This window comes from Sminthopsis crassicaudata, chromosome 2 (genome assembly GCF_048593235.1).
Source record: "Sminthopsis crassicaudata isolate SCR6 chromosome 2, ASM4859323v1, whole genome shotgun sequence".
NCBI classification, from domain to species: domain Eukaryota; kingdom Metazoa; phylum Chordata; class Mammalia; order Dasyuromorphia; family Dasyuridae; genus Sminthopsis; species Sminthopsis crassicaudata.
Genome location: NC_133618.1, coordinates 310,282,711 through 310,296,092, shown reverse-complemented (window position 1 = coordinate 310,296,092; position 13,382 = coordinate 310,282,711). Strand labels below are relative to the sequence as shown.

The 13,382-nt window shown below is 34.7% G+C and overlaps 1 protein-coding gene across 1 annotated transcript in view; it reads right to left on the bottom strand.

The window, feature by feature from the left end:
* Nucleotides 1-11,285, bottom strand: part of SNW1 (SNW domain containing 1) — a 28,213-nt gene extending 16,928 nt beyond the window's left edge. The window contains exons 1-3 of the mRNA XM_074289882.1: nucleotides 11,164-11,285; nucleotides 8,436-8,589; nucleotides 3,690-3,851 (exon numbers count right to left, since the gene is read on the bottom strand). Of these exons, the coding sequence (XP_074145983.1) occupies nucleotides 3,690-3,851; nucleotides 8,436-8,589; nucleotides 11,164-11,177 (330 nt within the window). The 5' untranslated portion in view covers nucleotides 11,178-11,285. The remainder of the gene's footprint in view (nucleotides 1-3,689; nucleotides 3,852-8,435; nucleotides 8,590-11,163) is intronic.
* Between the last annotated feature and the right edge of the window lie 2,097 nt (nucleotides 11,286-13,382).

Below are 13,382 nucleotides of genomic sequence, written 5' to 3'. Positions count from 1 at the left end.
ATTGGATTAAATGTAACAAGAATAAGAAAGAATAAAGAACAAAGGCAGCAACCTCATTAAATTATTTTAGGAATGAATGTGTCCTCTTATTATAAAAACAAATTTAGGATACTCATTCTATTTTTTGGATTTAAAGAAAAAAGAAAAATATTGGGGAAAGGAACCACATGTGCAAAAATGTTTGTGGCAGCTCTTTTTGTGGTAACAAAGAATTGGAAAATGAGTAGATTCCCATCAACTGGGGAATGGCTGAATAAGCTGTGCTATATGAAGGTAATAGAATATTATTGTTCTATAAAAAATGATGAACGAGCTGAATTTAGAAAGGCCTGGAAAGATTTACATGAACTGATGCTGAGAGCAACAAGCAGAACTAGGAACAAGACATGGTCTTCTCAGTGGTTCAGTGATCCAAAGCAATCCCAATAGACTTTGGACAGAAAATGCCATCTGCATCCAGAAAAAAGAATTGTGGAGATTGAATGTAAATCTACACATGCTATGTTCACTTCTTTTTTGTTTTGTTTTTTCTCTCCCATGGCTTTTCCATTTTGTTCTGATTTTTCTCTCTCAATATTAATCACAAAACAATATATCAAAATAAATAATTTTCTAAAAAATTGTATACAGGAAAAAAAAAAAAAAAGGAAAAATATTTATATAAACTGGTTTCTGATAACCTAAGTTAGTAGCTTTCCTTTGATTCCATGCATTATAGTTAAGATCCCTTGTTAGTGATAATTAGTAGGTCTTCTAAGACTTACAAGCAGTTTCTTAAAATACAAGTGTGAGGCTGAAAAGTTTGACTCCATTTTCACTGAAAGTGAAGAGTTAGCTATAAAAATCTTTATAGATTTGTCATTTTGGGATTTTTACAATTTTCCTTCTAGCTTACTATTTTGTTGTTCTCTTGATGATTTTCTGCTCAATTCGGTTTCTTGCCAAGTTTTCTATTCACTTGTTTTTCCCTCTACTGCTTGCTATTTTAAGGTGATATTGCTCATGATCTACAATCTTTTTCAGTAAAATTTTACAGATGAGTTTATGTGACAAACCATTGTTGTCATCACCTAATATATCCCTTCATTTAGCAAGATAATGAGGTATTTGCTGGACAAGGGGAACTTTCAGGTTGTCTTGGTCACTTTGCCATAGTAAATCATTTACAAAGAATGATTTATTATTGTTCTATAAGAAACAATCAGCAGGATGATTCAGAAATGCCTGGAAAGACTTATATGAACTGAGGCTGAGGGTACTGAACAGAACCAAGAGAACATTCTATACAGTAAAAAGATTATGTAATGATCAACAGTGATGGATGTGACTCTTTTCAGCAATGAAGTGATTCAAGACAATTCCAATAGACTTGTGATGGAGAAAGCCATCTGCATATCCAGAAAGAGGACTACAGTAACTGAGTATGGATCACACCATAGCATTTTCACCATTTCTGTTGTTACTGTTGTTTGCTTGCTTGTTTTTTCTTTCTTATTTTTTCCCCCTTTTGATCTGGGGATGTGTGTGTGCGTGTGTGTGAATGAACAGCATGATAATTCTGGAAATATGTTTAGAAGAGTGTTTAAGCTCTATTGGATTGTATGTGTCTAGGGTTGGGGGGAAATGGGGAGAGAGAGAAAAAATTGGAACATAAAGTTTTGCAATGGTAAATGCTGAAAATTATCTTTGCATATATTCTATTTTATACACGCACACAATAAAGTTATAAGAAAAAGAAAAAAGAAAACTACATGTTGGAGAATAAGATCTGAGAAGACTAGAAAAATAGGACAGGATGCCAAATACAGAATTTTGTATTTGATTCTGGAAGCAATAAAGACTCACTAAAGTTTACTGAATGAAGGAAGTGACATGATCAGACTAGTGGTTTAGGATCACTTTAATGGCTAAAAGGAAGTTAGACAGGGGTGGAGAGAGACTTGAGGGAGGCAGACCACTAGCAGGCTTAATATAATTTCATTTGAATTATCTTTATATTGTGGTATTCATTATCTTATATTTCATTCTTTTCTCTCATACTTTATTTTTCATCAAAAATTACCCGTTCATAAATTTTACCTTTTGTACTAATTGGAGTGTCAATAACATGGGAATTAAATAATCTTCTAAACAACACAGTAAGACTGCTTAGCATCTATGTATAGTAATCTCCCAGAATTTTAGAATCTCAGAGTTTACTCAGAGTCCCTATAACTAAAAAAGCTTAAAATAAAACCTTAAGAATTTTCCTTTCCTGTTTTATAAAAACCAATTTTCATAGTGATGGCCCCCCAAAGCATCAAAAGATGTTGAATAAAATATTAGGTTTTTGCATATTTTAATGTATTTTACTATCTTCTAATTTGATAATACATTTATGGTATATAAATAAGTGACTGAGTACTACAATACTCTGAGGCCTACTAACCATTATAAATAAGTAAATACTCAAAGGATTTTCTTGGGTTTCTCAGATTTTTATTGTGTTACATTAGGTCTTGCAGCAAGAAGCTATCAAGTTTTGTTAAAGCTTCAAACTACTCAGTGGTGTTAAGGGGAAAAAAACCCCAAAGTAATATATTTATCCACATAAAATGATAATGATCTGCATCTTAGGACTTTTGATTAAGTTTTATCACCTTTTTAATACTTTCTTAGTAATTGCTATTTCTTCTAAAATTAAGTAAATTTAACAAATAAAGTAGTATATTTTACTCCAACATCTTTAATGTTACTCTATTTGCTCTGAGCAATGTGACTTATAAAAAATTATGCAACACTTCTTTACATTACTGGTAGTGTAGTCAAAATTAAATTAAATTAAAAGCTAACCATGTGAATCTTTTAGTGTATTTAGTAATTATAATTCAATTACATGATTTAACCTGCATTATATTAAAATCCAAGAAACAATGATCTATGATCTATAAAATGGTTCTATTTTAAACACAGAAAGGATCAATCATTTATGAGTTAGAAGATAAGTTTTAAAATAGTCTCTAGAAATTCAATTACTTTATTTTTTAACCTACAAATATAATAAAAATCTACTCAAGTGAAATTATTGGAACATTCCTTTGTCATATTTTATTGCCCTAATTTGCGGCTCCTCCCCACTAGAAAAAGCAATACAGCAGTGTAATTATCATCTCAAGAAGTGGAGTGTCATGATGCTGGAGCTATCTACCCCCAACTTAGAGTTGCAATAGCAACCTTAAGGCATGCAACTATACAGATATGCCAGTGCCAACTATATGAGATGTTTGTTTTGTTACTTTAAAATTCACTTTTATGGCAGAGAATTACTTTTTAAACTGATAAGTCCTAATAGTCAAGGACAACTTGTTATGTCTGCTTTGGAAATCCTGAAAGAATAATTTACTATATCAAACTTAATCCCAAACATTCTCTGTTTACATTGGAAACTTGAAAACACAAGAGATGGTAATAAACTGATCTTCTCCAATTGTCTCAAAAGTGTACAAATGGGATTAAAAAAAAAAATCAGTCTTATAGATGGCAGGAACATACTATTTTATCAATTTTCATATCTTTTCTTCCTTCCTGCTTGAAGTTATCTACAAAGATTGCAGGACCACTTTTTTAGATTCTTTTTCAAACATAAATTGATCTAGAGAGCCTTATGTCTAATTCTGAGATTTTATAAAACTATAAAAATAATGGATTACCTTGTCCTTTGATTGTCCCTGTCGAGCAATTGCATCGTATTTAATTTTTCCCTCTGCATCCACCTGAATGGCCAATGCGTTGGACATTTTCTTCTTTCTTCCCATATCCAATGGGTACTGGGCCACATGTATTTCTGGAAAGGCACCTCCATCTCCAAAATCCTGCATGGAAGAAAAAGGGAAAAAACAGAGCATTCAACTTGATTTTCAAATTTAGAACAAATTTGTCAAGCTAAGAAACTCAGCACATATTCAGAACAATACTTTGAGACCAAGGTACATAGTACTTTCCATAATAGTTATGCCACAAACCAACTGCCTTGTGAAAAACAGCACTACTTCCTAATTTATAATTTTCAAGAATAGCTAAAAGTTAAAAAACAAACAACAAACAAAAATAATCCTAAGATAAATGGAGCTTTCCAATGAAGACTTAAGGTTTTTTTTGTAGGTTAAAATAAAACAGCTTATCATTAATGGCCTTATACATCAAAAGCATTTTAATTTTAAAGAACAGCCAGCATTTTTAATCTAAGAATCATTAAAATGAAGAAAAAATCCCCAACAATGAGCAATTAATATGACTCATTCCAAGGCTATGACAAAAGCAACATTTCTTACTATCTTTCCAATTGTATTTTATACTACTTCCCTTTGCACATTTTATATTTCATCCAGAGTATACTACCCACTATTCCCTGAACTTGTCCTGCCCTGACAGCAATTCTATGAATTTGTACTTTGACTGGAGCAACTCCTTTCCCTTGAAGGACATCATAATCTGTTTAAAAATTTCCCTTTCTTCAAGGCCCAACTTTGGTGTCATTCTCTAATAAAATTTCCCTGATTTACTCATTAGCAGAGATCCTTTCCTTATCAAAATCTAATATTCTGACATCTATCCAGTTACCATATTTTTCTTCCAGTACTTAAAGGATTTTAGCCAGTCTGCATACTGTTTCTATTGATGTAGATTATAACTTCATTATACCTTAATTCAGACTTTTTGAAATTTGCTATGGCCCATAGCAAAAATGGATTTTTCATCCTGTAGCCAACTTAATAATAAATCTTTAAATTTGGACAGATTGTAACTTATTGTCATATTTCTAGTTGGTCAGTGGGCTCATTCTTTAACAATTCCCTATTTAGTGCCACTTGCCATAATGTTAAAGAAGCCAGAACCACTACAATTACACTGATCACTATGCTCTGGTCAAAGTACTATGTTCTTATTTGTATATATTTTTATCTCCCCCTACTAAATTTAAATTGTGAGCTTCTCGAGAAAAAGAACCACTGTTTTTCTGTATTTGGATTGCAGTATTTTATGTGATATAATCAACACCTACACTAGTGAATAAAGTGAATACAGTGCTGGTTTTAGAGTTGAAGAAGTTAATTCAAATTTGGTATCAGGGGCAGCTAGGTGGTGCAGTGGCTAGAGCACCAGCCTTGAATTTAGGAGGACCTGAGTTCAAATCTGGTCTCAGACACTTAACACTTCCTAGTTGTGTGACCCTGGGCAAGTCACTTAACCCCAGCCTCCAAAAAAAAAAAAAAAAAAAAAAAAAAAATTTGGTATCAGATGCTTACTAGTTGTGTCTCTGACTACTTCAATTCCTTATCTGTAAAATTGGGATGATAATAGCACCTATACCCCAGGGTTGTTGTGAGGGTTCCATGAGATAATATTAATAAAGTTATTAGCACTATACCTAGCAAAAATCAGGTGCTTACCTTAATAAATTTATATATGTTTTATTGTTTCCCTCCTAATTACTTTTGGGGGAACAACTAAAAAGTTGTAAAATACAAAGTACTAGAATGTAAAGAAATAGTATTGTACCATTAAAAAACAGTGAATATGATGAATATGGAAAAGCGTATCTTTTATGAACTGAAGCATAGTGAAGCAAAACCAAGAAAATTAATCTACAAAAGGACTTCCGCAAAGTAAATTAAAAGAATAAATATAAAGCAAAAGCCATAAAACTATAATGACCAACGCTGGCCTCAAAGAAAGAATATAATGATCTATTTCCCTTTTTTTGCAGAGGAAAGACTATATGTACAACAAATAAATAATCTCTAAATTAAATGATGTGTTATAGTCAACTTTGCTAAACGCCTTTCTTTGTATTTTCATATTATTTGTTATAAGGAATGATGGAGGGAGAGAAGAATCCACTGCAAAATTTAAAAAAAAAAAGATAGCAACAAAAATTTTCTTAAAAAAGACTTATCTTTGTAACATTCAGTTGCTGAAAACAATTATACTAAAATGTAGAATAAATGACTTCTCTGAATTGTATGCTAATACTGCAGCAGAGAATTTTAACATTTTGAAAACAAACTGAAGAAATTTAAAAGAAATATATCTCATCCTGAATTAATCAAAGTATATCCAAGAAAGCTGCTAGCTGTACTCTTGCTGACAATTTGACACATACTCAGAATCGTGTTTTTTCCACTATAATCAACATTCAGGACTGTGCCTGGAATTATGTGGTCATTAAACCTGTCAGAAAATCACAGCTTTTATTATGAGAACTAGAACCAGATGATTTTTTTCTCCAAAACATTCACTCTTCTGGAAAAGTACCTAGTGTATTTTCAGATTAAAAGGCCAATTTAGTTCAACCTTTCAAAACCTATTCTACACAGCTTTTTGAAATCTTGACTATTAAAATTTTTAAAAATTCAACTATGCTATGAAGTTAAATGTAGATTCCTTTTAAATTACCAAAAAAAAAATCTGAAATTCAAGAAGGCTGTACCACTCCCTGCTTTTATAAAGAAGCTGTGGTAGATATAGCAAAAAAACAGGCTATTAAAATAAAGAATTCAATAAAATCTTCGGGGGAAACTAGAGAGCAGTCTGTAACATACTAAGTATAGACCAAGATCTCATACCAAAACTGGGAAGAATTCATGACCAAACATGGAAAATCTTATTATATATAATAAAAAAAAGATTTGGTACAAACCAAACCAATGTGGCTAAAATTAGAAGGAAAAAAAAAAAGTAGATAATTGGGTGCTGTGGTGGGAGTGGAGATGAATTTTTGCAGCATTTTTTTTTTTTGGGGGGGGGTAAAAGTTTCATTTCTAAAGGACATAAGAAACTAATTCAATTTTATAAAAATAGGGTTCTAATTGATCAATGGTCAAATAATATGAACAGGCAGTTTTCAGAGGGAAAAAAAAAATCAATGTTATTAATAGCAATATCAAAAAAGGCTCCAAATCGTTTATAAATATAGAATTCAAATTAAAGCAATTCTGAAGTTCCATACCCATTAAATCCATCAAACTGGCAAAGGTGACAAAAAATAGAAAATGGCAAATATTAAAGGAGCTGTGGAAAAACAGATACATTAATACACTGTTGGTGGAACTGTGAACTGGTCCACCCATTGTACAAAGGCTATCTGGAACCACATCTCAATTTATTAAGCAATACATATTCTTTGACTCAGTCATACCACTACTATATTTATATCTGAAGAGATCAAAGAATAAAAGAACCCATACGTACAAAAATATTTGTAGCAGCTCTTTTTGTAGTGGCAAAGAACTGAAAACTCCAAGCACTGGTAATTTAGAATAAGTGTACTGCCTGACAATCAGGCAACCAGCAGATTGATTACAAGGTGCTATAAATAAAAATTAATCAGGTTTCAAAGACTGAATACTGAATCAGAGAGAGGAGACAATCTGCACTATATGGAGACCATGCAACCAACAATTGAACAAGCATATTAAGTGCCTACTATGTTGAAGAAAGTGTACTAACTATTAAGAGATACAAAGACAAAATAAAAAACAATGTTGCACTCAAAGGACTTACTCTACTAGAAGGACACAATTTTTTAAAATGACATGTCAAAGATTCCTAAATAATAATTCAAGCTTATATAACACTGTAAGACTTACATGGTATTCTCTATACAATCTAATAAGGAAAACAGTGTAAACATGATCATTTTACATTTCGCAGAAGAGAAAATTGAAACTCAGACTATGTTTTCGATTACAATGTCCTCTGTACCTCAATTTACTTATCTTTCCAAAGAGGGGCTCTAGTATCCTGTCTCAAATATTTTACAATCTAACTCCAATTTTCCCCTAATACAAGTGTCTTCCAGTGCTATTAAAATTTAAAACTTTTCTTTTACATGTACAAAGACTTTTAAAACTTGTGATGTAACTGATTCCTTCCATTATTCAAGCTCATACTTTTTGTGAGAAAAGTTAAGCATTCCTATTTCCCTAGGAATTGGTTGTTTAGTTTGTTTTCTCTATACTCTAACCATTATATTTCTTGACCATTTCTCTGTTCACTTGCACTTTCCAAAGAGTAAAACACTATTAGTTTACTAATAGTTTGACTTTGGAGAATTATAATGTATTTCCCTTCTTTGCAGAGGTGAGATTATGGGTATACAACAAATAAACAATGTCTAAATTAGCTGATGTGTTATAGTCAATTTTGTGAAACTTTTTTTTCTTTGTATTTTCATATTATTTATTATATGAGATGATGCTCAGGAGGGAAAAGGAAGATCAACTGGAAAGTGTAAAAACAAAAGGTAATCAGTAAAAATTTTTTTTAAAGACTATTACATTTGTACTTATAAAACAGCATTTAAGTAGATGCTGGAAGTCCATGCTTTAGACTTAATAATTAAATAATTCTACAACAATTTTAATCAATTTAATAAATCCAAAGTTAATATTTACCTCTAACAAACGAGGTATCCAACCTTTCCGATACCCGTAAGGGGGAGGTTCTCTTCTGGATGAGACCAAGGCAGTCTGCCTTGATCTTTGTGATCTTGCCCTTTCCTCAGCCTCAAGCTGGTCCTGAGAAAGCTGCGTTGGAGCAGGCAAAAAGCTACAAAATCAAGGATATGAAGAAAACTTAGAACACACACACATAAATACTGTGTCATTCAAATTGAGAATGAGAATAACATTTTGCTTGTTAATTTCATGAAAAAAATAGACTGTCTACTGATCTGAAAAAGTGCCACTACTAGTCATTCTATATTCTAGGTAAAAAGAAAGTTCTCATTCATTACATCAAAACTATTTGATTAAAGGCAAATAAGTTGAGTTGCACAACCTGGACAGTCACAGTATACCCCCCAGTAGTTAAAGTACTTCTACATTTTTGAATCTCTTGTAATCTGAGAAAGTAAATCCTCAATCACTCAGATGATGATTATCCAGACTACTAATTTTCCTTATTTTCTAATCATTACTACACCAATGCTAAAGAATAAGTAGAAACAGGAAGAGAAGTTGAAATCTAATGAAATAAAAAGGATAGGGAATGGACATGCAACAACCAGAAAGAAAAAAGTACATTTAAGAATCCTTTTCTTATTCTGATCAATTCAAAAATTAATGTCTACAATCTGAAGTAATAACAAAAAGGCTGATTTTATGAAAAAAAGTTATTAACCTTTAAGAAATAAAAGTAGTGCCAACTTGAATTTTCTTTTGATTATTTATACTTTCAGTGTATTGACCATAACGAATGTTAAATTATTAAGCCAAAGTCCAATGCATTTATACTGAAAATGAATTATAGCACACACAAAACCTTTGACATTCACTGTATAGAAGGCTTACTGAGTCTCCCCAAAACACTGGTCAACCAAGAAGAAAAAGAAAAGTCAATTACCAAATTGAACTGTTAAAATCAGAAAAGCAATTCTATCTTTGACCTATTGCACTCAATTCTTGTTTCTACATGCTAATTTGGCATGGATCAAACAAACTGTTAATCTTTCCCAAAAATTTTCCCCAAAAAATTCTACTGAAGCTATCAACAAGTTCTATGGGGACACTGAATATTTGTTAAGGGAAATGGTCAAGAAGTAGAATGCTTAAAAGATAGTGAAACTAAACTAAATGACCAATTCCTAAGGAAATAGTTTTGATTTTAAAGTTTTAAGATTTAAACTTTTCAGACTTCATAGTCAGCAACAACTAATTAAATTAATGCATAAAACCCCCCAGTCTACCTTAAAATTAAGCTAGTGTCAATATTATTACTACCACTATTTCCCTGGTGTGTATATAGAATAACCAATATTTTGATTTCATGTATATATAGAATAACTTTATTCTAATGCTAACAAGTCCTACTTCCTCAGTGAAGTCTTTATCTATTTTCCATTTTCTTTTCCTATCTTTCCCATTTTCTAACTCCTTATCACTCCCTGCCCTACAAAATTCAGTGTTACACTGCAATTTAATTACTCTGTACCTCCACATCACTAGATGAAATTCAAGATGTTAGGATTGGAGGGCAGCTAAGTGGCGCAGTGGATAGAGCACTGGCCCTGAATTCAGGAGGACCCGAGTTCAAATGTGGTCTCAGACACTTAACACTTCCTAGCTGTGCGACCCTGGGCAAGTCACTTAACCCCAGACTCAGGGGGGAAAAAAAAAGATGTTAGGATTCACCTCGGTCTTCCTTCTCTATGTCACACCTTCGAACACAAGGCGCTAGGCATGTAATACTTGCTCCTTGTCCCTCCCCCAAGATACCGTTATGATCTGTTTAGAAGGATGACTTCCTAAGTGAGTTAAAGAGGAAAAGTAGGAAAGAGGGACGAGCTAAGGATAACTTTCTGAGCACTGCCTATCCTTTTACTTCCTTTTTATATTCTAATAATAATAATAAATTCCAAAAAATCTTTTCCACTAAAATAGCACCAGTTTTAGGGATCAGTCTAAGTTATGTAATTTAAAAAGAAAAACGATCATTCCCTAGCTATCGGGCCGCCTTCATACAGTCTCCACGACAACGGGAAGAAGCAAGAATAGATATGATTGGAGGGGGGAGGAGGTTCCTCTTCCACCAGAGAAAGGAACTGATCATCACAGGGGTTACTAAGAGCCCTCTCAACTAAAATGCAGAGCTCGCTAGATGGAGTTTATCGGATTTCGGACACAGTACCCAAGACGAGGGCGCGGATACTAGTTGGAAGCTCTTCTTCCCGCCTCAGTTTCCCCCTCCCTCCTCTCACAAATAGCCATTGTCCCCCTCCCGGCCCCCACCTTCTCAACCCCCACCCACCACCTCCATCTCCCTTCACGGTTGTGAATACCTCTTCACAATTTCGTCCCTAGAAACAAGAAAAGTTCAAGCGACTAACTAAGAAAAGTCCTGAATGCAAGGGAAGGGAAGGGTCAGCCACGTCGCTCTCAAAAGGCCCGGCTAGGGGAGTCCCGCGGCCGGGATAGGTGTTCAGGAAAGGCCCCGGCTTCGGAGAGGCCTGGTCGCCTCCGCCACGAACGGGGAGTCCCGGCCCGCAGCTTTGTCCCAAAGCGTTACTACTACCCCTTCCCTGGAGCTTCCCCGGAGTGTGGAAGTTGAAGAATAAAAAAGCAAAAGTGAACCGAATCTCTTCCGTACTAAAGACGCCTGTCCTCCCCTCCCCCCACAACCCACCTGGTCAGCGCCATCTTCTTCCGCTGCCTTTAGCGCTCGCGGCGGCTGAGCCGGGAAGGGTTTACTAGGCAACTGAAAGGGGCGGGGGAGGGTGGGGAAGATAAGACTGGCGTAATGCGCACGCAGCCTTAACGAAAGGCCTCTTGGGAGTTGTAGTGCTCTTTGACCGAAGGGCGGGGCGAAACTGTGGACAAATAGAGCAAGGACCTGTTCCATTCTTTAACGCTTCAATTGGACGTGTGCTGTATGACGTTCATGGCCTGCCCTAAACAAATTGTGAAGCCGGAGTACTTAGTGACGGATACTTCCTCAGAACTGTTTTAACAAGCACTGGTCTAGGCGACATGTCAGCTAATGGAATTTATGTCTTTAGAGGAGCCTAGATGATTCACTGAGTAAAATGTTGGACCTGGATCAGGCGAGATTCGAGTTCAAATTCATCCTTTAACCCCTATAACAGCAAGTCGTTTAACTTCTTTCTACCTCAATTCCTACCTTTGCCAACAGGGAGCGATACTAGCACTTACATGTCAGGAGTACTGTGAGGATGAGAATATTTACAAAGCACTTTATAGACCTTAAAATGTTACCCCAAATGAGCTATTATTATAATATCTGGGGAACCAAAAGAATGTTTTTATCTCTAATAATAAATTGAAAGCACTATTATAGGACTTGGGGGAGATATTTTGGTAAAGGACGAAATAATGGATGACCTTCAAAAACAAAACAAAAAAACCCAACCCTTCAGCACCCAGGACAGTACCATAGCCCAGTAAGACAGTAAGTCAGCAAGCATTGATTTATTCAGTTGTGGTAGGTTCTGGAGGCCGGAAGGGGAGATGCAAAACCAGAAAATAAACAGCCTCCCTAGCTCAAGGAACTCACAGTCTAATGTGCATCCTAATAAAGTTTTGTTCTTAATGATGAAGATGATAGGACATGAAACAAACGGTGAATGAATGAAGAGCTAAGTTCGGTTTTTTCTACTATAATAGTAATTACAATAACTGGCATTTATAAATGAGAGCTCACAACAGCAAGGGATCAACATGGGCTACAGTTTTCTGGAAAAGTCTAGCAATAGCAATAGGATCCAAAGACAAAAATCAATCAATGAACATGTACTAGGTGTTTACAAGCTACTAAGTACTTTACTAATAGTTAGTAGTCCAAGTCCTCAAGTAGTGTACATTCTGCTGAGGGAAATAGTATATGCACAGATAAATCAGAATAAAGTTATTCTACATATACATGAAATCAAAATATAAATGGGGCCATCAGAGAGGGCTTTGTGTAGGGGTGATACTTGAGCCGAGACTCTGAGAAATCTAAATATTTTAGGAAAGGGTACTAAGAAGGAAGTATATTCTAGGTTTGGATGCCAGCTTAGCACAAAAGCACAAAAACAGAAGTTGTCTTAACATTTATATAGTATTTCAGGGTATATCAAATGCTTTACATTATCCCATTGATCCTCACAAGCCTGAAGTAGGTACTTATTATCCACACATCTTTCAGAGAAGGATACTCAGGTTAAGTGACTTTCCCAGGATACAACTAGTAAGTATCTGAGGCAGGATTTGAATTCAGCTATTGCTAATTCCCAATCTGGACCTTTGTTACATGGTGTAATGTAGGAGTTTGCCCAACAGGCTGAGTTTGCAAGGATAGTGATGTGAAATCAACCTGGTTATATAGGTTGGAGCCAGACAGCAAAAGATTTAACTGCCAAACCTAAAGAGTTTGCATTTGATCTCAGAGACAATCAAAAGTCCCTGGAGTATCTTACGCAGGAGAGTAACACGGTCAGACTCCGCATTAGCAATATTGGTTTATATTGGCAAAGGGAAAGATGAGAGGCAGATTGGGAGGACAGTATTGAGTGCAGAGAAGAGATGAGGAGGAATTTAACTATGGTAGTGATTGAATACAGAAGCTGTATATGGAGACTGAATCAGCAAGTGGGTGGTAGTGTGAATAAGGATGAAGAGTCAAAGATAGTTCCAAGCTTTAGGGCAAGTCACAGTCTGAGTGACTAAAAGAGCCTAATGAACCCTCAACAGAAATTGTGATACTAGGAAGAGGTCTAGTCTTCAAACAAATGATAATGAATTACTAATTCTACTGAGCCATATGAAAACTTTGGGGCCTGCTTTCATCCATGTGGCAGGGGAGGGCTTGGTGTTTTGGTATGATGTAACAAGCCCTGAGTAATC